This window comes from Drosophila sechellia, chromosome 3R (assembly GCF_004382195.2).
Source record: "Drosophila sechellia strain sech25 chromosome 3R, ASM438219v1, whole genome shotgun sequence".
Lineage (NCBI taxonomy): Eukaryota > Metazoa > Arthropoda > Insecta > Diptera > Drosophilidae > Drosophila > Drosophila sechellia.
In genome coordinates, this window is record NC_045952.1 from 13122680 (window position 1) to 13146303 (window position 23624).

The 23624-nt window shown below is 47.1% G+C and overlaps 6 protein-coding genes across 6 annotated transcripts in view; 2 read left to right on the forward strand and 4 right to left on the reverse strand.

The window, feature by feature from the left end:
* Positions 1–672: 672 nt before the first annotated feature.
* On the reverse strand, positions 673–1670 carry LOC6606238 (ELAV-like protein 1-B). The gene has a single exon (XM_002031010.2). The coding sequence runs from the start codon at positions 1473–1475 to the stop codon at positions 741–743; it is 735 nt and encodes a 244-aa protein (XP_002031046.1). The 5' UTR covers positions 1476–1670; the 3' UTR covers positions 673–740.
* A 1378-nt stretch (positions 1671–3048) lies between these two features.
* LOC6621107 (activating signal cointegrator 1 complex subunit 3) lies at positions 3049–10286 on the reverse strand. Its single transcript, XM_032721909.1, has 6 exons — positions 10076–10286; positions 8346–10021; positions 7316–8291; positions 6848–7256; positions 3901–6789; positions 3049–3839 (listed from the first exon to the last, which is right to left on the reverse strand). The coding sequence occupies exons 1-6, from the start codon at positions 10204–10206 to the stop codon at positions 3375–3377; spliced, it is 6546 nt and encodes a 2181-aa protein (XP_032577800.1). The 5' UTR covers positions 10207–10286; the 3' UTR covers positions 3049–3374.
* Positions 10287–10939: 653 nt separating this feature from the next.
* Positions 10940–11631, forward strand: LOC6606240 (trissin). The gene is made up of 3 exons (XM_032721912.1): positions 10940–11084; positions 11147–11237; positions 11306–11631. The coding sequence occupies exons 1-3, from the start codon at positions 11048–11050 to the stop codon at positions 11484–11486; spliced, it is 309 nt and encodes a 102-aa protein (XP_032577803.1). The 5' UTR covers positions 10940–11047; the 3' UTR covers positions 11487–11631.
* An 84-nt stretch (positions 11632–11715) lies between these two features.
* Positions 11716–13238, reverse strand: LOC6606243 (opsin Rh6). The gene is made up of 3 exons (XM_002031015.2): positions 12381–13238; positions 12040–12320; positions 11716–11980 (listed from the first exon to the last, which is right to left on the reverse strand). The coding sequence occupies exons 1-3, from the start codon at positions 13086–13088 to the stop codon at positions 11860–11862; spliced, it is 1110 nt and encodes a 369-aa protein (XP_002031051.1). The 5' UTR covers positions 13089–13238; the 3' UTR covers positions 11716–11859.
* A 238-nt stretch (positions 13239–13476) lies between these two features.
* Positions 13477–14492, reverse strand: LOC6606244 (B9 domain-containing protein 1). Its single transcript, XM_002031016.2, has 2 exons — positions 13979–14492; positions 13477–13865 (listed from the first exon to the last, which is right to left on the reverse strand). Exons 1-2 carry the CDS (start codon positions 14364–14366, stop codon positions 13528–13530), a joined length of 726 nt encoding a protein of 241 aa, XP_002031052.1. The 5' UTR covers positions 14367–14492; the 3' UTR covers positions 13477–13527.
* A 5523-nt stretch (positions 14493–20015) lies between these two features.
* The window catches only part of LOC6606245 (A disintegrin and metalloproteinase with thrombospondin motifs 9), a 33601-nt gene continuing 29992 nt past the window's right edge, over positions 20016–23624 (forward strand). Inside the window, exon 1 of the mRNA XM_002031017.2 lies at positions 20016–21296. Within this exon, the coding sequence (XP_002031053.1) occupies positions 20895–21296 (402 nt within the window). The 5' untranslated portion in view covers positions 20016–20894. The remainder of the gene's footprint in view (positions 21297–23624) is intronic.

A 23624-nucleotide genomic window follows, 5' to 3' on the forward strand; every position in this document is an offset into this window, starting at 1 on the left:
AGCAAAATCTGTAAGTTAAATCTGAACTGGAACCGGAGGCTGAAACAAGAGCAGCAGTCGACGGGGATACCAGCTGGGGAACCGGAGGAGGAGGAGATACCGATTCCGCGATGCAGGGGCAACTTTGCGCCTCAATTATAATGAGAAAAGCAAACGAATTGGAAATAATTTTCAATTCACTTGTTTCCCACCTACTTTCGTAAGTCGTTTCGGTTCGCTCGGTTTGCGATCTTCAAATATTTATGCGCCCTTTGTTTTCATTATTTATTTGAACCGCCAATCCTTTGCATGCATCCCGCAATCGAAATCAAAACCGAAACCGAATGGGACGCACCTTTTTTGGCCAACTGGAGGCCCCTGGCTAAATCTAGGGTACCAGGCGACTGATAAAGCTGTTAATGTTTTTTAGGAGCCGAGGATCTCATGTCCGTAGGAGTGGCTTGTTTGCGAACGATAAGCCCAGCTCCTGCGGCAATTTAATGAATTATTTATGTAAGGCCAAAAGCAGAGCCAAATGCATAACCGAATAAATGCGTTAAGACCGAAATTAATTGGACTGGACTACCTAAAGGAAGTTGGGTATACGCCAAAGGTGCACAATCACAATGACAATTTGTTCTTCGGCTGAGGTTTTAAAGAAGGTTTCCCTTGGAAATAGTATATAAGGTATTTATTTATTTTTAATTGAATCGAAAAGAAACAAATTAATCAGCAAGTTCTGTCAAAAATACGCACAAGGATTAGTCGGTATCGCGAAAACGTTTGGACCCATGATGATCGTACGTCCTCTGGCGGCGCTTGTAGGGTGGTGTGGAAGATTTGCCCTTGTGCCTATAGTGGGAGGTTGGGCCACTTTTCGCGCGCTCCACGAACTTGACCTTCAGGGGCCGGAAGGCGCCTTTGATCATGTGCCGATCCATGCCGTACTTGGCCTCCTCGGCGTCGCGGACCAGCTCGAAATCCAAGAAGGCCACGCCACGGAACTTATTGTTGAACCTGTGGCGCAGCAAGGTCACATCCAAGATGTTGCCGAAGGGGGCAAAGAGCTCTCGTATCTTCTTCTCATCCATGTACGTGGGCAGGTTAGCCACGTACAGGTTGGTGTTTTCGTATTCCGAAGGTCGGGCAAAGGCCACCTTCAGTCGCTTGCCGCGAGTCTCGTAGCCATTCAAGTTATTTACGGCAGCTGCCGCCTGGCGTTCCGACACGAAGTCAACGAATCCGTAGCAGCAGCTTATTCCAGTATCGCGGTGGCGGATAACCTTGGCCTTGCGGATCTCACCGTACTTGGAGAAGAGGCGGTGCAACTCCGACTCCGTCATGTCCTGCGGAAGATAGTTCAGGATCAGGTTCGTCTTGTCCCGCACTTCAGTGCGAGAAGGGGGCGGATCCACTGGACCTCCAGTCTGGAACATCCCACGTATCCCGGCGTATCCCCAGCACAGCGTCGGGACGGTTGACTCCTTCTTGGTCATTTTGGTCTATGGATAGAAGGAAAGGTATTGATGACCGCCGACATCTTATGCTTTCCTCGGAATGGGAAACACTTGCCGTAGAAAATTCGAGAATAATTACGATATCCCAATTGACTTAAAATTCTAACTATACAGAAGCGCTGCCCTTCCGAGTGTTAAAAGTTGTTTTTAGAATGTGTTTGGCAATTACTTCAATGACAAACAGACTAGATTTGGTCAACAATCATTTTGTAATTTACCAACACTTGTATGTTTATCCTTTTGACATCTTGCGTGGTGTGGAAAAACGAAATGGGCGAAAGAACCAGGGCTGTGCAAGTTAAAATATAATTTCCAAAAGTTGGCGGCTTTGAATTATACATAACTTAAATTCTATTAGGATAAATGCAATAAAACTTCATCTGCATTAAAGACCTAGAAAGTCTTATTTAGCACCTAAATACGTATGCAAATTAATAAGTTCCGCCTTGCGAAATCGCTGATTTGGCTGAGAAGTTGGCGTGCCAAGACAAAATGAAACCCTTTATGTGCACAAGGTGCAAAAGTTTTTGAAAAGTTTTCCAGCTGTTTATTTATTTGTTTGCTGATTATGGAATTTCGACATTGCGATTCGAAGGTGGAGCACTGCACAGAGGAATGTAAGAAGTGTGCAGGTGGAAATTAAATTGGATACGAGTATTGTGCGAATTGGGGAACCAACATGGCACTCGAGCCCATCGATTGGGATCATTGAATGTTCCTTTGTTTATTGCCAAAGTAAACTTGTTCATTATTTCTTTTTGTTTTACTTAGCCTCATATTAATTAATTTCCATTTCCGTTTCGTTTATCTTGCCTACGCCGATTTTTACCTTCATGCTGACTAGACAATTAATCAAGTTTAATTACTCGACTGCTGTGGGAGGAGGCCAGCTCCTTATCCTAGTCGGGGACTCCCCGGGGACCAGCGGATCCGCATTTGCCCGATGTGGTGGCCATCTGCATTAATCACTTGAATATGCTTTCATTCCTCAGCGCCATGTGTGGGGCAGGAGGGCAGGAGCGTCCAGAAATGGGCAGGACTCGGATAAAACCCGCCATTAAAAGACGCAGCACGTAACAATACATTCGGATGAGGTGGGTCGTTTACATATTTTCGCAGCGAAAAACGTTCCTGGCTGGAATATTGCGAATATTTAAAACGCATATTTCGGTCTTAACAACTAATTATTACAATGCACATATATAGTTAAACCGGTTTAAAGCTGTTTAACTGTTTTATTTTTATATTTTAGCATTCTCAACTGTTTTAGCTTACTTTGTCATCATCCAACTTAGAAATAGAAACTTAGAAATATATAAATCAATTAATACTAATAAAAGTTTTTTTTTTACTGCCTCTTGATGCAACTTCTTTTTGACGCGCACTATGAATAACTTTCTTCATCTTACAAGTGAACGTCAGCTGGCGCCACTGTGCCATGTAGAGTAAATGTAGTTAACGTGTCGATAGGTTTGGCTATGTACATAGGATTTTTAAAGTGATCACGTCGAAGATTGAACTGCATTTTGGTAGCTAAATTGAAAGACATATCTGCGCTTTCAATACAAATTTTATTAACTTTACACAATAAAAATAGTTACTTCATAAATTCATAGAAAATGGTTCATGCATGTAGGTTCTACATGGTTGGCTAACAAAGGAGCTTCGTCTCGAAGCAAGTTACTAATGATAAAAATGTTATACATGTCTTGGAGGATCACACAATAAATACGCAAGTTCAGCTTTACTACAAACTCTAGGTGATAACAGTGATTGTGGAAAACGTTCATAGGCCATATGAACTTCATTAACTAAAAGTTAAGCCTCAACTCTACAGAATGCTAGGGTACACGTTAGATTTAATCTCTAGGAGGGCCATCAGGCTTCTTTTGCATCAATGATCTCGAAGTGCAGGTCGTACTGCTGGTCAAAGCCCAGGAGGCAGTCGGACATTAAATAAAGCGTGAGCTGTAGACGTCCAAGTCGCGGAGTTGCCTGGAACGAAATGCGGTTGGTGCAGCGCTGTCCGCGAATGGATACCCGTTTCATGGCGAGGAGCTCGTCGTTGGCCTGGGAGCCCAGGGTCAGGAACCACGCTTCATTCTTCGGCTTGGGATACTTGGGGCAGTGCACCGTGTAGCTTTGTCCACCACCTCTTCTCTGTCCACTGACATTAAGCCGCTGTAAGTTTACTATGAGAACGTAGTCCTCATTGGCATGCAGTGACATCCATTCGCCCCTCGTGTCATGAGAAAGTGAGAGCGGACGCTTCGCATACTCATTCTCCATATGCCGACCCTCTACGAATATTTGAAGTGCTATCTCGGGCAAGTCTTTGATTACCTGGAAATGTTTAAAGTGTCATTTGAATATCGTTCAGCAATTAAGTTAATACGAAGTGTACCTTATACATCTGTTCGATCTCGTGCTCCTCGAAGGCATCTCGCAGTGGCTTCGCCAGTACTTCGTACTCTTGTTTGCACAGCTCCTTCAGCACGGGCAGCGTTAAATAGTCATAGTCATCGTGTGGTATGTTCAAAAAGGCATCGAGATTGTCCTCGTTCACTCCTGGCAACGTTAGGAACTCACTGCCGTCGAACCATCGGGCCTGAATGACGCTCTGCATCAGTTGCTGCACAACCAGAGTGGTTGAGAGCCAACCCCGCTCCGCTGTGTAGTCCACCATGGCTTGCATCACTCGAGTGGCGTTGTCCAGGGCCGACTTTGTGTCTGTTAGGTAATCCGAATTCGGAAGGGACTGCCGTGCAAAGTGGGCCTGGAGTAGCAGGAAAGTCTTGGTGTACGAAGAATCCCAAGACGATGACGGCGGTCTAAAGCGGCTTACTTCAGCCATCTGCTCATTGTGCTTATCCTCGTTGTGCCGGACAGGCAGCTGATCAAATTCGTAGGAATCGGCGATGGCGAGAAGAACTTTCTTGGTGCTCATACCCGGCTGCAAGTCCTCCAGGAAATGCTGCATTGTGCGGTACGACAGGTAGTAATAGGAACTTATTCGTCCCAAAAAGGTTGGCACCAGACATCCATCACGCTCCACCAGACAGGCAGCGGCAGAAAGTTCATAGACCACGCGCTCAACCAGGTTAGACATAAACTTATTTACATTTTCCGGTTCGATGTCCTGCAGCTGGTAATATGACGGGTTTCGGAGTAATCTCCTGAAAAAGTACGTCCACGTGAGATAATCCAGAGCGGCCTGCTTTGACTGAACAGTTCCCGCAACGATTTCAGCGTTTATGTGCTCCGGTAGCACTCCCAGCAGACTGGACTCTACCGGGAATGGATCGTACAAGAACTTTTTGTAGAAATTCTTCTTTTCGTCGTGCACCAGAACAACGGCCACACCTTCATTGTCGAACTGCGGCCGGCCGGCTCGTCCCATCATCTGCAGCACATCGGTTATGGGCATGTCCACGTACTTCTTCACCTTTCCGTCAAAGTATTCGGTACCTTTGATCACCACCAGATGAGCTGGCAAGTTAACGCCCCACGCCAGTGTGGCTGTGGCCACCAGGACCTGGATCTTCCTATTGAGGAACAGCTCCTCAACACACTTTCGATCCTGTTCCTGCAAACCGGCGTGATGTAGACCAATGCCGAAAGCTAGGCAGAATTTAAGGTTCTGTTCACGAATATTCTGCAAGATCAGCTCGATTTCGTCTTCGGCCATGTGGAGGAACTGCTTGGGATTGGATTCGCCGGCCACAAAGGTAATCAGGTCCAGCGCCGTGAGACGCGTCTGCCGACGCGAGGACACAAAGACGATGGTGGGCTCACAGGGGGAGTAGGTGCGAATAGCCTGGAACGTGGGCCGGTTCATTGTTGCCATGCGAGGACAGTAGTGCTTTCCTGGGAAGCCATTGATGTGCACCTGCAGAGGCACTGGACGCACCGAGGGCTTGAAGTTATACAGTCCCATCTTTTTGATGCCCAGCCAGTTGGCCAGATCCTGAGCGTTGGCCAGTGCCGTGGACAATCCCACGATTCGGATATCCCGACCGGTATGGGAACTGATAAAGTTTGTTCGCGATACAATCACCTCGATGACCGGTCCTCGATCCTCACCCAGCAGGTGGATCTCATCGATGACGATTAGGGACACGTGCTGTACGTATTCGCGGGTCTGCCAAGACCGACTGATGCCGTCCCACTTCTCCGGCGTGGTAACGATTAGTTGAGACTCTCGGATGGCCTGAATATCGGGAGTGACGTCGCCCGTTAGCTCAACAACCTTGAGACCCAGAGAGGAGCGCTGGAAGCGTTGCTCCCAATCCGCTATGCGTTCTTTTACCAACGCTTTAAGTGGAGCGATATACACCACTTTGCACTTGGGATTCTGGTTAAGTGCCCTGAAGATGGCTATCTCCGCCACAATGGTCTTACCACTGCCAGTTGGAGCGCCTAAGAGCACATTGTTGTCGGTGTGGTACAGGCAGTGAAAGATCTGCGTCTGAATGGGATTAAAGTGCGTGAATTTGTAGAGGGATTCGTAGAGAACGTTCTTGAGGCAGCTGACTGGGAGTGGGCGGAGGGGCAGAAGCTCCGTTAGTGGCGGGTGGTGTTCCGGCAGCACCAGATGTTGAAATGATAATGGAACGCATGTAGTACTTCCCAGCCAGTTATCGCTGCTCACTCGTATGTAGTATTGTGGCGGCAGTGGCTCCTTAAGAGGTATGGTCATTACCAGCTGCTGCGACTGGCCACTCATCACCAACTTCCGGGTGACCTGAAACAGCTCCGAGTGGTAAATGTAGTTCGACTCTGGATCTTCAATCCATAGCCAGAAGCTTTGGCACGTCTTTCCATGAACCCGGTCGTTCCATGTGAAACTGGGCCAAATGTCCACCTTGATACGCAGCACAGTTCGAGTAATAGGCTGCAGACTGGCTTCCACTTCCAACAAGGGCAGTTCGTGCGCCGACCGGATAACCAGGTCTGCGTAGGTACTGCTGCGGAGCCACTCCTTTAGCTCGCGATGCTCCATATCCCTCAGCCGATAGACACTCAGACCGCGTCGTTCCAGTTTGTCGATGGTCTCAGCGTTAATGGCCGGGAACTGTCTTAGGTGGCAATCAAAGTCCCATTGGCGGCGTTCAAACATCTTGCAAAGCTGCAGCATGTTTCCCGACAGGACTGCATTATTCTGCCGAAGTACAATGGAGAATAGCGCTCTGCTTATCCTTCCTATGTTCGTGGTAATATATGACATGTCGGAGCTCAGTGAAAAGGACTTCACGTAGCCGTTGGAAAGATATGTCTGAATCAGAATGTTCACCTAGCAAAACAAATCCAAATTAAGCTTGGCAGAAGAATGGTATAACTTCAATCGTTACCTTGCCGTGCACATTCTCACTTCCTCCGTATGGCTTTATCTTACAATAGGCGCTTTTTAGTTCGTCCAATTCCTCCATCTCGTCATCGCGAACCTTGAGTTGCTGAAACTCCTGCGCTTGGGAAATCATGGCCAAAATCTCAGCCTGGGTCATAAATGGCTTCATCAGCTCGTTAAAAGTTTCCACAGTGTCGTACTTAATGTAGAAATAAGATGCAGTGCGACCTAAGTCAGTGATGTTCATGTCCATGGTGCGCTGGTTAAACCGCATCATCCGAGCCTTGTCCAGACTCATCGCTGCGGACATGATGAGAGCTCGGCGGCGAGCTTCCAGCGTGGGATCCTTCTCTAGCTCCGAATACTCGATACCGTACACATGAGGATTTATTCTCATGCGCACAAACAAGTACCTGTATAAAATGGAGAACATTAAAAATGATCCATCTAATGAAGTTCAGTATCAACTTACGTGTAACTGAGCCACTCGATAGCTTCGTCCACATTGGTAATCGTGCCAAGACCAATTTCCGCATTCAGATTGTCGGCCAAACAATTCACGAAGTTGGACTCGATGGGGAATTGATTGGTCAGCAGCGACAGGTAGTGATTCAGCTTATCATAGCTGGTGATGATGGTACCCACTCCACTCTTGTCGAACTGTGGCCGACCTGCGCGTCCAAAGATCTGCAGCACATCGAGTATGCCCAGGTCCACAAAGCTACCATGCTTGGCATCGTATATATCTGTGCCTCGGATAATGACAGCGTGAGCCGGCAGATTGACACCCCAGGCGAGCGTGGCCGTGCAGACCAGCACCGAGATGTGTCCTTCGACGAAGTACTTCTCAACCATCTGACGATCGGCGCGAAGCATTCCCGCATGGTGCATGGCCAAGCCGCTGGAGAACAGCTCCACCAGTTGCTTGTTCCGACTTCTCTGTATCGAACGCGTTGCAAGGCCGTGAGCAGCGGAATCCTTGGGAAGGAACAGGGCACTGGTATTGTTCTGCTGGGCCAGTTCGCGAATCACGTTCGCCGTTCGCACCGTGGCGTTCCGGGCATGGACAAAGACCATAATCTGATGACCCTCCTGCACCATCTCAACGCACTTTTGGTAACAGCACTGGTCCATATCAGCGATCTGCTGCAGCGGCTTCACCGACTTGATGCCCACAAAATTGGTGTCCAGTGGAACAGGTCGGAAGCGCGAGTCGAAATAAAACAGGCCCTTCATAGGATTCACCCGCAGGAAGTGAGCCACATCGATGTAATTTGGAAGGGTTGCGGATAGGCCAACGATGCGAATCATTGACTGCGAGGACTCAACAAGGCGGAGGGTGCGAGCCACCAATGCCTCCACAACGGGACCTCGCTCACCGTGCAATAGATGCACTTCATCAATGATGAGTAGCTCCACCAGGCTTATCAAACCCACGTCGCCGCTGCCTGGAATGTAATATTGTTGGCATATATTGCAAAAAAATAGAATATTATTCTTACCCTTCCTGGTTACCACATCCCATTTCTCCGGCGTGGTGACTAGTATCTGGGTGGCAGCCATTTCCGCCTTGGTCAGCTGTATATCACCCGTCAGTTCACGCACAACGATTTGTAAAGATTTCAGGCGCTTGGAAAAGTTATCAACCATTTCCGCGGCCAATGCCTTCATGGGCGCAATGTAGACGATCTTGAATTCGTCGCGGTTGATGATTCCCTGTTCCAGGTGGCAACGGATGGTGTGCACAATGGAAAGCATTGCCACGTTGGTCTTTCCGGCTCCCGTGGGCGCGCACACGAGCATATTTTCGTTGCTGTGATAGGCAACCGGATAGACCACTGACTGGATGCGATTCAGCTCCTTGCAGTTGGCAAAGGCCAGTCTACCCACGTCGTCCAATTCCTCGATTTGAACGCGCTTGTTGCCGACAGAGAGCGGAGGTGGCTCACTCGCCGGGATCTTGACCTCCTCCCACTGCTTGTTATCTATGCGCTGCGCGTTATCGGGCAGAGTGATTCTGCTGCCACCTATAAAGCCAGCGTGCTGTTTCGCCAGCAGCTGGCTGTCGAACACATAGGGATAGTGGATGGGCTGGTTGTACTGTTTGGACTGTTTGAACTCCGCCTTTGTGCTGAACAGCAGAGGCTCACGCTGCGCGGCCTCCAAGAGCTTTCGCTGGTGCTGCATGCGCAGTTGTTGAACGGAAACGGCAACCGCACAATTCGGATCATCCTCGAGCTCATCGTCCTTAATGCTTCGCATGATGCGCTGCAGTTTTTTCTCCTCCCTCCGCTGCATTTTGCCCAGCTGCTTCTCCTGGGCCGACTGAACTACGACGGCGCTGGCCACGGTGGGACGCCGCTCTGCAGCTCCACCACTGGCAGCCGTCTCGATGCGCTTCTGTTTCACCTCCATGACGCGGCGGGATCTTGTGGCGAACTGATCTAATTGGCGAGCGATCTTGTTCCGGTCCTGGAGCAGTTTTTCTACCAATTCGAAGTGATCAAATCCTAGAATTTCCATAAGTTCATTCTGCAACACCTCGCTGCTGCGCTGGGAACCGAGAATGTCGCCCACGCGGCTTATTAGGTGCTCGTCGTCCAGCTTTTCGGAGATTTCAAGCAGAGTCTGCAGTTCCGGACTCAACTTGGCGGATTCCGAGCTCGTGGACGCCGCTGGAGCGGCCTTGGTTTTGTGCTTCATAGAGAACTTGTTGACAGTACGGTTTTTGAGTAGCGCATCCGGCGCTAAATCCGTCAGCAGGCTGATGTCCATCCACTCGGAGGGCGTGCACTTGACATGTATATGGGCGCCCCACAGCAGACCCACTCCATTCGCCTTGTGATGCGTCTGTCGCCACCGCTTGAGCGCGGATCTTTCGTGATCCTCCAGCATATCACCGATGGCCTGGACGCAGTCGTGGATTTGGTTCTTCTTGCGATCGAAGGTCTGTCCGAACATGCCGTGCAGCCGCTGCGTGGTGGCCACCAGGAGCACCCGCTGATCCAGCAGCAGCCAGAAGAGGAAGAGCGCCGCGTGCTCCACCACCTGTGGCTGCTCCTCGTAGCCCATACACTCCTGCACCAGATTGCGCAGCTTCTGCAGCTGCACCTTAGCGGCCGGCTGCTTTTCGGTTGGCATCTGGGCCAGTAGCCGCGCGATGGTCTGCTCCTCCTTGCTGGAGAGGAGCGGAATTGAACAAAATTTCACAGGTTGTGAAATCGCTACTCACTTTTGGCTGTTCGTCGTCGTGGACGCAGCAGAGGTGGTTCTCGCCTGCCGCAGGACGTTCAAGCGACGGCTACGGGCCTCCAGCTCCGTCTTGGCGCGCAGAGATGCACTCAATCGTGGCGGCTCCCACATATTCAATCGCTATTTATGACTAGAGCTGGAGTTAAGTTAATGTTTACGTTTTTTCAATTCTCCAATCGCAGAGTGGGCAGTCTCTTACGTCCGCCGAAAATACTGAAAAATACTAAAAGCGGTCACACTGGCATGGAAACGTGCAGTTGCCACACTTTGGAAAATATTTTGAATGTCGAGTATCGTAGGCTTAAATTTAAAAAAAAAGGCCCTTACAAATACGCCAGCGGCATTAAAATTAAATGCGATGACTAAACTACTTCAGTTTGCCATACCTAAAAATTAAGATGAAATAGGAATTATAATTAGGCTGACAACCGCAGAAACTATGTATATTCGCAATACCCGATATCGTCAGTATTCATTCTAGGGAAATCAGTAGTCACTTCCTTCCTGCCACTTTGAAGACTCTTGCTCACAATTTTAATATGCTTAGCTTGCCACTTGCCAGCGAGATTAAGAAGTTTTACATCCTGTGTCCAGCTGCTTTGATTTGCGGCTGCCAAACGACCCCCGCCCCAAACAACCCCAAAATAACCCCATAAACTTGTTGCGCAAGCTGCAATTGTCTGTGTGCTCTTACTTAATATGCGCTCCGTGTTCACATGCCACTGTGTCCTCCTCCTGGCTATTCATCCGCCACATGCTTCATTGACCACTTTGAATGCCAGCATCCCAAAGTGGGCTGCTGTCCTGCAGCCGACGAGTATATAAAGTCAGGAGCCGGCAACTCGGTCCTTTCATTTGCGCTTTCTCAGGGATACGAAACAGGACACCAAGCGAGGATCATATGAGTGGCACAGCATTCTGAGCAGACAGCCGACCAATAACTAAGACAACGATGCATTGGCTGGCTCACTTCCAGATCATCTTGCTATGTGAGTTTCAACTATGAGCAATCATTGGTTAGGTTTTGTAACTAAATCTTTGGGTTGTCAAGGCATTTGGTTGATGTGCCCCAGTTCGCAGGCCATAAAGTGCGACACTTGTGGCAAGGAGTGTGCCAGCGCATGTGGCACAAAGCACTTTCGGTAAGCTAACATGTACAAAGAGTTCCCTAACCGGGGTTTCGCAAGTGATATACATTTGACTCCTCCAGAACATGCTGCTTTAACTACCTTCGCAAGCGATCAGACCCGGATGCACTGCGTCAAAGCTCGAACAGGAGGCTCATCGACTTCATACTGCTGCAGGGACGTGCCCTCTTCACCCAGGAGTTGCGAGAAAGGCGCCACAATGGCACTTTGATGGACCTCGGCCTGAACACCTACTACCCCTAAGGACTTTCCCAGATGACCCAACTTGTACTGACACCGAAACTGGCATCGACTTTGATTAACGAACTATGTGATCCAATGGCTATGGCAAATGGTTGAAATGCTTGAAATGTTACTCACCAATAAAGGCACAAACTTCTTTGGGGCACTGTGCTTGATAAAGCACTTGACTAGTTGATAATCTGGGTAATTTTGATTTTGTATCAATTGCTGTTATATTTTTTTTTATATATTTTTACTATATTTTTTTTACATTTTTCATTGCCATCTTTTTTTTGGGTTTTCCTTGAGGTGCCGTTTGCAAAATAGTTGAGTCTTTTGTAGATCTAGAGCTGTCATTTCCCTACTTCTGCAGTCGTCGTCGTCTCCGAATCGCCTAAGCCTGCGATTCGCTGATCTCGGCGGTGGCCTGTGTCCTCGAGTCCGAGGTGAGATCGTCCTTGCCGCAGGCCAGGCACGGCATCTTCTCGCGGAGCACCTGCTTGTACTTCGGGTGGCTGTTTCAGGGGATACATCATATAGATATGTAGATAGGTAGTTAGATAGTGGCACCCACCTCAATCCGTATACAATGGGATTGCACACCGCATTGGCCTTGGCAAAGACGGAGCCACAGATGGTGCTCAGTGGACTCAGGTGCATCGACTCGAAGATGCCCGCGTAATTGATGATGGTGTACGGGGTCCAGGCGAAGAACCACAGCGAAATGGTGGTCAGTGCCACCTTGGCCAGCTTGATCTCGATGGCCTTGCTCTTGTCGGCCTCGCTGTTCCGCAAGGAGGCCACGTTCATCTTCTTCGCCTGCTCCCGCATGGCCTTCTCATGGGCAGCCACAGCCTGAAAGGCCAGAGTCAATCCTTAACAGATTCCTTGGATAATTAGTAAGTTAGATCATACCTTCATGATGTGCCAGTAGGAGAAGATGATGGTCAGCAGCGGCGTTAGATAGACCCACAGGGAGTAGACGATGATGTAGGACCTGTTCCACCAGTCCTTGGCGAAGTAGTCAGTGCCGCAGGCGGTCATGTTTCCCTCGGGCACATAACGATTCCAGCCGAAGAGCGGCATCAGAGCCCACGCTCCGCAGATGGTCCACACGACCATGAGCCGGAGCACCGCCGCCGTGGCCGTCAGTGGTTTCCTGGCCATTCCCTTTACGATCACGCAGTACCGATCGTAGGCAATCAGTGTCATCGACCAGATGGAAACGCATCCGAAGAGCGAGCCAAACATTCCGTACAACTCGCACAGGAAGGGACCCATGATCCAGGTGCCATAGAAGCCATTCAGCACCACCGGCGGGAACATGGTGAACATCATCATGAAGTCGGAGAAGGCCAGATTGACCACAAACATGTTGGACGGCGTGCGCAGTCCCTTCGACGAGGTGAAGATGTACATCACAATGAAGTTACCCGCCAGCGACATGGTGCCCAGAATGGCAATCACGAAGCCAATGATGCCGAACCACATGGGCTCCAGTGGAGGCCACTGGTACCAGTACGGATCCACCATGTGCATAATCTCGGCGGGCACACTCTCCGCCAGGCTGAGATTGCGCCCATCGCGCATATAGGCGAAGCTCGGGGGATGCAGGCTGGCCATTTCGAATGGCTGGTACTGGTGGCGCTTCGGTGGTGGCTTCGTCTGAACTTGGATGGCTGGCTACTCTGCTGAGGCGACTACTCGCTGTCCATAGCAGGACGGCTGAATCTCGGGACGCGAACTCGGCGGCAATGCCTGGGGCGGACCATGGTGGTCGGGTCTTTATATGGCCACTTGTGTACACCGCGTCTTAGACTAATTGCCCTAATCCAATTAGCCGGCACTTGGCCAATCCAAAGCTAACCGTTCGAATTGGGCTTTCGATTGCCGCTGCTTTGCTGCGTCGGATTAGCAGCAGTCGCGTCATTTGGACACCGTCTTAGCCGTCACAGCGGACAAGGTCAAGTTTGAGGTACCACCCACCCGGCAATTAGATTAAGACAAACGCTTTCCTGCTTCCTCAAGTTCACGTTTTACTAACACACTCTGGAATCTCGTCTCAGGAGTGCCAATGGTAGCCCAGCTTGCGGGCGCCCCTCATCATGGAGGACAGCTGGAACTGCAGGCTGCCGTAGGACTCCATGGAGAGTCCCTTGCACTTCAGGTTGTCCAACAGCACCTTGGGGTCCTTCAGCTCCGGTTCGCGGCGCAGCAGCCAACTGGTGATGTCCGCCATCATGTTTGGGCACTTGGGCATCAGGATGGGCGCCTGCAGCTGCTCCGTCTGATCCGCTGGACGCCGACTGCCAAAAACGGGCAGGTGGATGTGGGCGTAACCGAGTAGTGTCTCCCTGCCCAGGCCACTGCGTCCGAACACGCTCACCAGTATCTGGGGCCCTAGAAACCAAAAGAAATGCAAATCTTGTAGGTATTGCTTCAATCTGATTCAAAAAATTATTAATAACTGAGAAAGAGTGTAGTAAACTAATCGATTTTGAACAATTACTTACAGCCATAGGGACTGGTGCTCTTGTAGGTCACCTCGATGGGCATGTTGAATACAATCGGTTCGTTGAAGTGGCCCCTTCTGTTGGTGGCCAGCTGGGTGAGTCCGTGCTGGGGTCCGGAGCACAGCTGCCAATCGGGACCAGCGACCATTTCGTAGCGCAGGAAGACGAACTCCTTGTCGGGACCCAAGGGAAAGGTGGCCGAGACTATTTGGCCCACGATGCTCAAACTGAAGTAGCTGGCAGTGGCTTTCGCGTCCATTGCATTGGGAACACTTTCTTTGGCACTCCGAGACTTCTTTTTGGCCTTCTTGGCCTTTTGTTTATGTTTTCCATGCGGCGGAGTGGTTTCCTCGTTGCCCGGGAGACTGATGACCTCGCTGGCGCTCATGGTGGTGGTTACCGACTCACAACGGGGTGTGTTTCCAGCCAAGTCGAGTGCCAACTATTTTCCACCTGCCAAAACTGACTTGGCCACAACTTTAGTGTTGAAAGTGGTCGAAAAATATGACAGCTTGGCCCGAAAAGAAGGGATATTTTTTATAACAATCGATATATTTGGATTATATTGTCAAAATGCTATTTAAAAACCATAAATATTTATTTTATTCCATTCGATTTTATTTAAATTCATTATATTAATTTGCTGTTTCTGCTTAAGCATATGACTTGCAAGATCAGAAACGAAATGATTGTAAACAATTTCCTCTATAATTTGTTGATTTTAAAGAATTCCCCAGAGACACACAACAAACGGATAGTATATGGCCTGTCTGCATTTAATAATAGTTTAGATAAAGCTGCGATGATAATTTCTATTTTTCGCTGATTTAATGAGCCGACAAGTTCATAAATCACATTAATGATTTCTTTCGGTATGTATTGTAACCAGTTGGTGGATTTCCTTTGTTTCGTTATTTAAGTAAGGAAAACAACTTATTTTATTCGCACACTTTGTCATGTCGACAGCAATGTAATTTAATTCCAATCGACATTGCTCGTTACATGGACATCGAGTGGTTCTGGCTTCCAATTTGCATACTCCGATCCAGATCGAGATCGAAGAAACATATCTGCACACCGCTTGTAAGTGACAATTACAAGATAATAACTCATTGTGCAGACCGACAGTCTGGGCGGGGCAAAAGGTCAATTCGAATTTAACTCACAACTCTTGGTCGGTCGAGTAATTAATGCTGTAATGGCCATTTAGCAATTTATAGCTGCCAACGTGGCATGGTCGTAAATCATTGTAACAATTGCCGGCGCTACCGAAACAGGAAGTTGCGCCTCCGATCTTCGATCCCCCGGTGCCGCTCCCTATTAGCATAATGCATTATGCAATGGCCAATGGCCACGTAGTCAACTGGCCAGCAGCCAGGCAGTCAGTCAGTTAGTCAGTTTGCCAGTTAATCAGTTAATCATGCTGGGCGTAATTAAACTGCGCCTCAAGTAATGTCAATGGTTCAAGGCGAACTCCCGACTCACCTGGCATCTTCTCGAGCCACGCAGATGATCTTCGCACCCATCGGATTGGGTCGTCGTCAGTGCAGCTGTGGAGCTGAGTGGCGGCACAGCTGTGCCAGCCGATTGGTGCTGCAATCAGAGCCGGATCAAGTGCTTACACTGTGAGAAAATGCCACCTACCTGACCAATATATTCATTAATAAAAGGTTTGCAGTGGTGAATATTAATTGCAACTCTATTTTATTCAAAAACTAAATGACAAATTATCCAAGTGTTTTAAGTAGTTAAAAAACAAGTATTGTTCATAAAAATAAATTAAGATTAAATGCGTTACTTATCGCAAATTACCCATAAAGAAGCACTGTGTGCCCAAAGTGGGCGCTGATGTTTCATGATATTTCAACTAAATATGTAATAGTTTTCTATACGACTTGGATCGCTTAATCAGGCATTTCTAGCAGTGTAATGTGTGTGGCATGTGCAGTTCCACGAAATAAGCCCCTTTTGATTGCCAAAACAAAAGCTTAGGCTTAGTCAGTCAGCCCAAAAGCAAAAGCAAAAGTAAAGCCATCAGAAATTGGACATCAGGCCATATGCCATAGCCATATGCCAAAGCCAAAGCCAAAAGCCGCTCAATTCGCTGCTGCAATCGGAGATAGTGCTGATGCAGCGCAGAATCGACATAATTTGGGCTCGAGTTTAGCATTATGGCATTATACTCGTAGCATTATGCTGCCCGATTTTGATTTCGACAATTTTTCCACTTCTAATACTGAAGAATATGCCGCCTGCAGGCGAACTCACACACACAGCCATTGTGAATTCAATTACGTTTTTGGAATCAATGAACGGAGGCATTATTCAGAAGAAATATTCATTTTGGAGTCTTATATAAAACCGATTCATATCCATTGAATGGCCGGCCAGCCTGGTGTAAATGAAAATTTTCAATTGAAGTCTTTGGCAAGTGCATTGGCCACTCGAAGGAGGAGTTGCATTACTGAAAGTCGAGCGTCGTGTGTTGAACAATGCGAATTTCTGGATCGGTTCAGGGACGGATTAGGTTCGAAATCATCTGCAGATGGCGGATGTCTATCCCTAGACCAGCAGACAGTTCAAAGAGTCCGGATGGATCGCGGCAAATTGAGTTATGCATGCGTATGTACTTGAATTCTAGTCAATTTTTTATGATCCTATGCCTTTCAGCGGGCACTCATCTTTTATGGCGATAGAGCGGTGCTAGCCATTGTACTTCAGCTACTTTTAAAATGTTTTTAATTTCAACTCACTTCAAGTCTTTTCCACATGATACCCATAAATATTTGCAAGCCTCTGGGATATGATTTGCAGTTCTTTAACTCAAGGAACAGTCTGATACACTGACAAAAAGTAAATTACATTTAAACTACACTGATCGAAAATGTATCTGAAGGACAAAGGGAATTTCATTTGGCCTTTGTTTGTATAAATTCGCATTTCGTTTAGTATATTTAAATTATTACCACATGGTGACTACTTTCTGTTCGTTTAAACAAATCCAAATTGGTCAGGGCTGACTCTGGAATCGAAAATAGTGTCTTGTCTTGATTTGGGAAGCATGTTTCCCTCTGTGCATCTCTATATATATATAGAACCCCTATTAGTTTATGTTATTCGCATGGCGTGGGTGGGTGTGGGCAAGTCTCAGGGTCAACGCACGTCGGCCGGCTCCCAGCGATCCCCCTTCCCGTCCCCATCCATATCACCCCCGATACCCATCTAGATGGGCATCAGCATCGCCATCTGCGTGTGCTGTCATGGTAGTGGCTGCTCTGTGCCGCAGTTGAATGGATGATATATGCCATACAGTTAAGTGAAATGTATCTTTGAGATACGCCACCTAGCTATGGGAGTACGAGTACACCAAATGCCTCTTACGCATGCCTCTCTATTCGTATTCCGATTTGGATGCCGGCGATTCACAATTCGATTCCTGCCGCTGATTGACAGCGGCAGTAATTGAGTTTGATTTTTGCGAATTTCCAGAATTTAGACATCATCGATGAGGGCATGGAATTGGGGGCTCTTTAAGAAAGGTTTTTGTTTAGTTAGCCCAAATATTTGATTCGATTTGATTGAGCAGCTGTCAGAGGAACTTCAAAACCTGAGCTCTCAATAATTCCGCAGGCCTGCCGATTGGATTGGATCGGATCCAAACGCATCGCTGGAATGGCTGTTTCGGGTTTTCGCAAGCTTTCGATCATTCAATCAGGATCAATATTTATCAATCAAGTGTGTGGGTGAGCGCAACAAAAATGCGACTGAATGGAACTATCAGAGCAGAGCATAAACATATAGAAATGCCGAACCAGCTCACGCATTATACATGCTCACCCACAATCATACATATATACGGACAGACATACGGACAGACGCACGGACAGACGTAATTGACTAAGAGGCCTGCGCGTGTTGGACGCACGGACGGATAAACAGACAGTCAGTCTGACATCGAACATCTGAAGACTTCGAATTCGATAGTGATCCGTAGTCTAGGGCTCTTCACAGCCTCTCGCTTATTGATCTTCGATTCACTCGAAGGCCGCCAGCCTGCAGATCGAAGTTGCACAAATGCCAGGACAGGGGGTCTGGCTTGGCTAGTGATTCTCTATCCAAATCCAAGTTTATGCTGTTGCCATATAGGCATCAACAGCTAAACAAAAGTTTATGGCTGGCTGACCTTATGATCTAAATGCGTTAATTATTAGGATGATACAATGCGATCGGAGCAGATAGCATAGATACAAAGATGGATAGACAGATAGATACATTGTGGTCAGCGGTCTCCAGTGGCTCGATCATTAGCATCTGAAAACCAGCGGCGCCTCTTTGAGCAATATTTCCTAATTTAGAACGTATGCTTCCTCCAGATCAGTATGCGATTTGCTGGACTGAGCAATTAATTAGAGACTTGGGCAGAGACTCCAGCTAGGAGTCGTTTATTTATTTAGTGGCTGTGTAAACATTGCTTACAGGGCATGATGATTAGTTCGGTGTAATATAAACAGCCTTCTTGGGGAACTCACTTGCCTCCGCCCAGACTCTTAGGGCTATTTTGTAAGATTTTCTGTTCTGGCTGCTGTTTTATGTTGGCATCATTTGGATGCCGGCAGTTTGTTGTTGATTACAAAACAAGCGTTTTGTTGCCGATTGCATGGTTGCATGGAGATCGCTTTTCCTGGAATCTTTTGAGATGTTTTTCATTAGTCCACCATTCTCGCAACATCCGTACGCGAGTATGCATATGCATCATCGTATTTTGGAATATGGATTTTGGATATGGATATGGACGAAATGGATTTTTAATTTCCAACTATACTTTAATTTGGCAAACGAGCTCTGGTCTTTTAATTGATTAATTCTTATTGCTGCGTTTGATTAAAGAAAATATTTAGTATACAATAGGGTCAATTGCTACATATGGTAATTTGGCACAGAAGACATTTATGTGGAAGAGTTCTCGGCGTTCAAATAATGGAGCGAGTGGCTACTATTTTTATTCACTGACGCGATCAGTAGATTGATCTTGACCCACATTGGATGGGCTGGGATCCAGCAGATGTCGCGCACTGTATGCCTAAATGAGACAAAATAATGAGACAAATGAGACACTTGCCTATCTTAACTATTACGATATGTTTGTGCAGCTTGGGTAGATTATTTAGATATATCTTTATATTTGACTCATTTCTGAGTAACGATTGTCGTGTCAGTTTATTCACGTTAATAGTTTACTACTGATACTAATGAGCCAGTCATCTACCATTCCCTGTGATCATCAACATCCGTTTTTCCTGCCAAAATGAGTTCTTCAGGAAGTGCACAACTGAGTAATACTCAAGATATTACCCTGGTTTTCAAAAGAATTTGTATTCAAAGTATTTAGTTCTGCTCGATGCGATAAGTAATACATAGGATAGCAAAATTATGTTAATCATTAGTTATTAATAAGTTTACGATTGCTTTTAAAAAATATTACTGAATACAACTAATCAAAAAAGCATGCAGCATAAGCTTTTTTTTTTTGAATATTTATATTATTTCATCCCAAAAGGCAGATACTCTAGATGCAAAGATTGTTACTATGTTAACACCTTATCTTATCCGATGATAATTATGTCCACACATTTAATCCTCACATGTGCAGAAATATTGAGTAAGCAGAGGCGCACTTAAGAGAGCGATCGAGTGCTCTTTTAAGCCGTGCTCGGCTCTCTTTTCGCCACAGCGCGCTCTGCGGAGAGAAGCCGGCTGTTCTGCGTACTGATATGATTCTGACGTCTTTCTAATCTCTCTAAAGCACTCCTTGGAATTGAAATCCTAAGCCCATTCAGCAATCCCATATCCCTATACGCGTACATACATACGAGTTATGTACTTATGCATGTATGTTGTACAGCATATAGCTGCGAGAGAACCGCCTTTAGCTTTCGGAGCGGTGTATGTTCGCGATCGCGATCTCAGATTGCTTGGCGGTACGGCGGAACGTCAGCTACCAACTGCTGTTCGGCGAGCAGTGTTCAGTCCGCAGCGGGAACTCAAGCGAGCCGAAACGAAACATCGCCAGATACAGATACAAGTTCTCTGGTTCGCAGCATTGGTCTGGTCCATCGGCTCGTTCTCGTCCGTTTCGTTTATTTGCGCGCACGCATTTGTAGTATTAATCCAGTTGCGATTTCCAATTCGAATTCGAAGCCTAGTATCCATCGTAGTGCGCCAGTGTGTCCGTATCCTGACCAGCCATGTCGGCCAGATGGTAGCGATTGCGATAGTATGCCAACCGATCGGCGTGTTCTTGTGAACTCTGACATGGTGCTCAGTTGTGGGACAACCTTCGCCACCGAAAAGTTTGCAAAAATAGCCGCTGGCCGAAAGCGAAAAGAAAGCCAGCAACTCAGAATGCCAAAGGTGGCCAAGTTAATGGTGCAGCTCGAAAGTGATTGCATTCGGCGCGATGTGTGAAGTTCAAGCTTAACATTGGCCAACCCCAACCAACCGCAGCCACGAATAAATTCTGTGATTCGGCAAAAAGATTCATCATGAGATCGTACAATGGCTCCAGTACTAAGTAGTTTATCTAGCTAATCGCAGCCATAAGTGTGAGTCGTTTTAATACCCACGAGCCGTAGTCTTTGCCTTTCTGTTCGTATTTTCGCATTTTTTGGCGGGTGCGGTGCCCACGGCAACGGAACGAGACTGTCGCATTTCAATTAACAAAATAAGCAAAAAGGCAAAGAGCCAAAGAGCCATAGAGCCAACATAAGTGTAAAGATATATCTACAAGATATACGTATACGTATAGCGGCACATACGCACTGCGGATTTTCTTGCTCTTTCGCGCGCATTTTTGCACGTGCCATTTGGGATTTCGGATTTTGGAGATTGCAGATCGCTATCTTATCTGGTCATCGCCATGTCCATGCCGGATGCCGGTTCACTTAAATCGCCCGCCGGCGGCCAGGAGGTCGAGTGCCATCGCCTGCTGTCGGACCTGCCCGCCTTCGCGTATCCCAGCACCACACTGCGCTCCACCACTTCTGGTCACAGCACGGGCACAAATAGTACCACTGTCTGTGAATTCCCCTGTGCTCGGGATCGTACCTCCTTCGCCTGCTCCTCCTCTTGCGTATCATCCGCCTGCTCGGCCACCGCCTCCGACGACGACGAGGATGAGCGTGCCCTTGAGCGCTGTCTGCGTGGGACGACGGACGACCTTGGGGAGGCCGGCCTGCGGTATTCGCTGAAAGGACCACCGCCGGAGCTCTACTCGGCCAAGAAGGACTTCATCAGCAAGGGACCGCTGCTGGGCAGACAGGTAGGTCCCAAATCCGAGCTACATATGTATAAATATTTTGGGAGGCCTAGTCCACCGCATCGAATTTCGTGGGCTGATCGAATTCGCAGACCGGGATCTTAACGATTTTTCATTTATTTGTGTTTGTATTCGTCTCTCTCTCTCTTTTTTTCTACTTTATCGAAATCGGCTGGCCAAGCGAAAACCAAATTTAAGTTAATTTATTGCATTGATTCCACATCGATGTGTCGAGTTCTTTCTTTTCTTTTATAATTTCGGTTGATTTGCCGATATTTTGGTGTGCTCGTCTCGTTTTGTATGCCGCATTGTTTTATTTCGTTTCATTTCATTTCATTTTTTTTTTTTTGTCGCTTTTGCCGCCTCTCTGGCTCTCTATTCGATTTTGATTAAATACCACTGGCGACACAAAGAAAGCGACAACCAAAGCGTTGACCACCGCATTTGAATTCACACGCCTCACTGGCCACGGAGCACCGCGCACCGCACGGCAGCGGAAATGTGAGTCTGGATGCCAAGTTGGATACCGATAGGATTCTCGGCGACCTCACCGTTCGACAGCTTCAAACAGACTGAAGAAAGCAACGTGTTCGGAGCACTTCGATCCAAATGCCGGAGCGCCTCCACGAAGTGCATTCATATGTGTATCAAACAATCTGGTCATCAAACTATTCCTTTGGATTCGGGTTAGCAGCTCCCACTTCTTTGGCTGACTCATAATCCATCCATTTGCGTCAGACAGGGACTGCTGATGTATCGTTGGACGTGTGTTTCCGCCAGGTTGCCACTATCTTGCTCTGGCTCTGCAGCAACACTTTTCGGGAAAGCGAAAGATTCTGCAGCATCGGGAGCACATGTCCCACAGGAGATAAGAACCTAAAAGTTATCTAATAGAGATAAAGAACAAAGACGCCCCTGTCTGGATGTCACTGATATTCCAAATTCGAGGCAGGATTGGGAACGAACTGTTTTTGCCCATTAGTTCGCGAGGCAGACGAATTAAGATGCAAATATCGATAAACATTTTCAAGTTCGGCTTAAGGAAATGCTATTGCAGTTGCACACGACCTGAGTGGAAACAGCACATAAATACGATTTACAGAGCTCAACAAGGTGTGAAAAGCGTTCGTTGCGGGACGTGACAACAACGAGCATGGAAACATGCCTAAATCACGACTTACTGGCTAGCTGGCTAGCTGGCTAACTGGCTAACTGGCTAGCTTGGCTTACAGGCCATTAGAATTTTATCAACGTCCGCCTGGCGGGCAATGTAAAATGTGAAAAACAACACGATCCCCCGGTCCATGAATACATAATAGTACATAATGTTGGGTGCGCAAGTAGGGAAGTCTGTAGGCCCAAATGCCACTGATAACGGGCCATGTGTGGCAACGTAACCCCCTCGGGATCGAATGGGAATAGGATGTACTGTCTACGTGGGTTGTATTGTATGTATAAACGCGTATGCACATCGCTTGGCTTTTTAGAAGCACATGAGTAATTGTGACATATTCAGTGCGGTGCGACTCGATTCACTCGCTGCTGTGTGAATGTTTCGAAAATAGATTTTCTAGTTTTTCGCGTGGCGCCTAGAATCTGAGGAGTCGCGGGAAATACTTGCTGTAAGTAAGGCTGTGCCGTCCAATTTGTATTTCGACAATAAAATTTTCACAATGTGTAGAATTTGAATATTTATTTTCTTGCTTTTTGTTATTGTTTTGTTTCGCGTTTTGTCATTTTTTTTTTTTTGTATTTTGAGTCGTACGTCGTCGCTTTGCGCGTGTTTCTCTGTTCTCTTTTTTCAATTTATTTCGTCTACTTTAAATAAAAACAAAAAAAGAAGCTAGTTTTGTCAAGTCGAAGCTTATACACGCTTGCAGTGATTATATAATTAAAAGCAGCCTTTCACTATTTTTCCGAGTGTTTTCTAGTTTTAATCTTCAGATTTTGATCAAATTACAAGCGTATGTCTATGTTGTCACAAATTTGGTGTATACCGAATTAGAATGTATTTTGATTAAAAATATTAAAGCAGGGTTTATATTTTCATTGATTAGCTAGACATTTTTCGATGGCATATATATATAAAATGATAAAGATTTGCGATTCTTATCAAAAGCGAAAGTCTGTAGATGGTGATCAACTGTCTTCTTTACTGCGCTGCAAACTTCATAGTGTAAGAAATATACCCGCTGCAAGGGTATAACGATGAAAATTTGAAGAGTTCAGTGACACCACAAAAAAATAAGAAAAGTAGAGAAAAGATGGCTGAAATGCTCAATTTGTCAGTTGCCCACAAAGTACCACTCAATATGTGGGTGCTGTCGAATG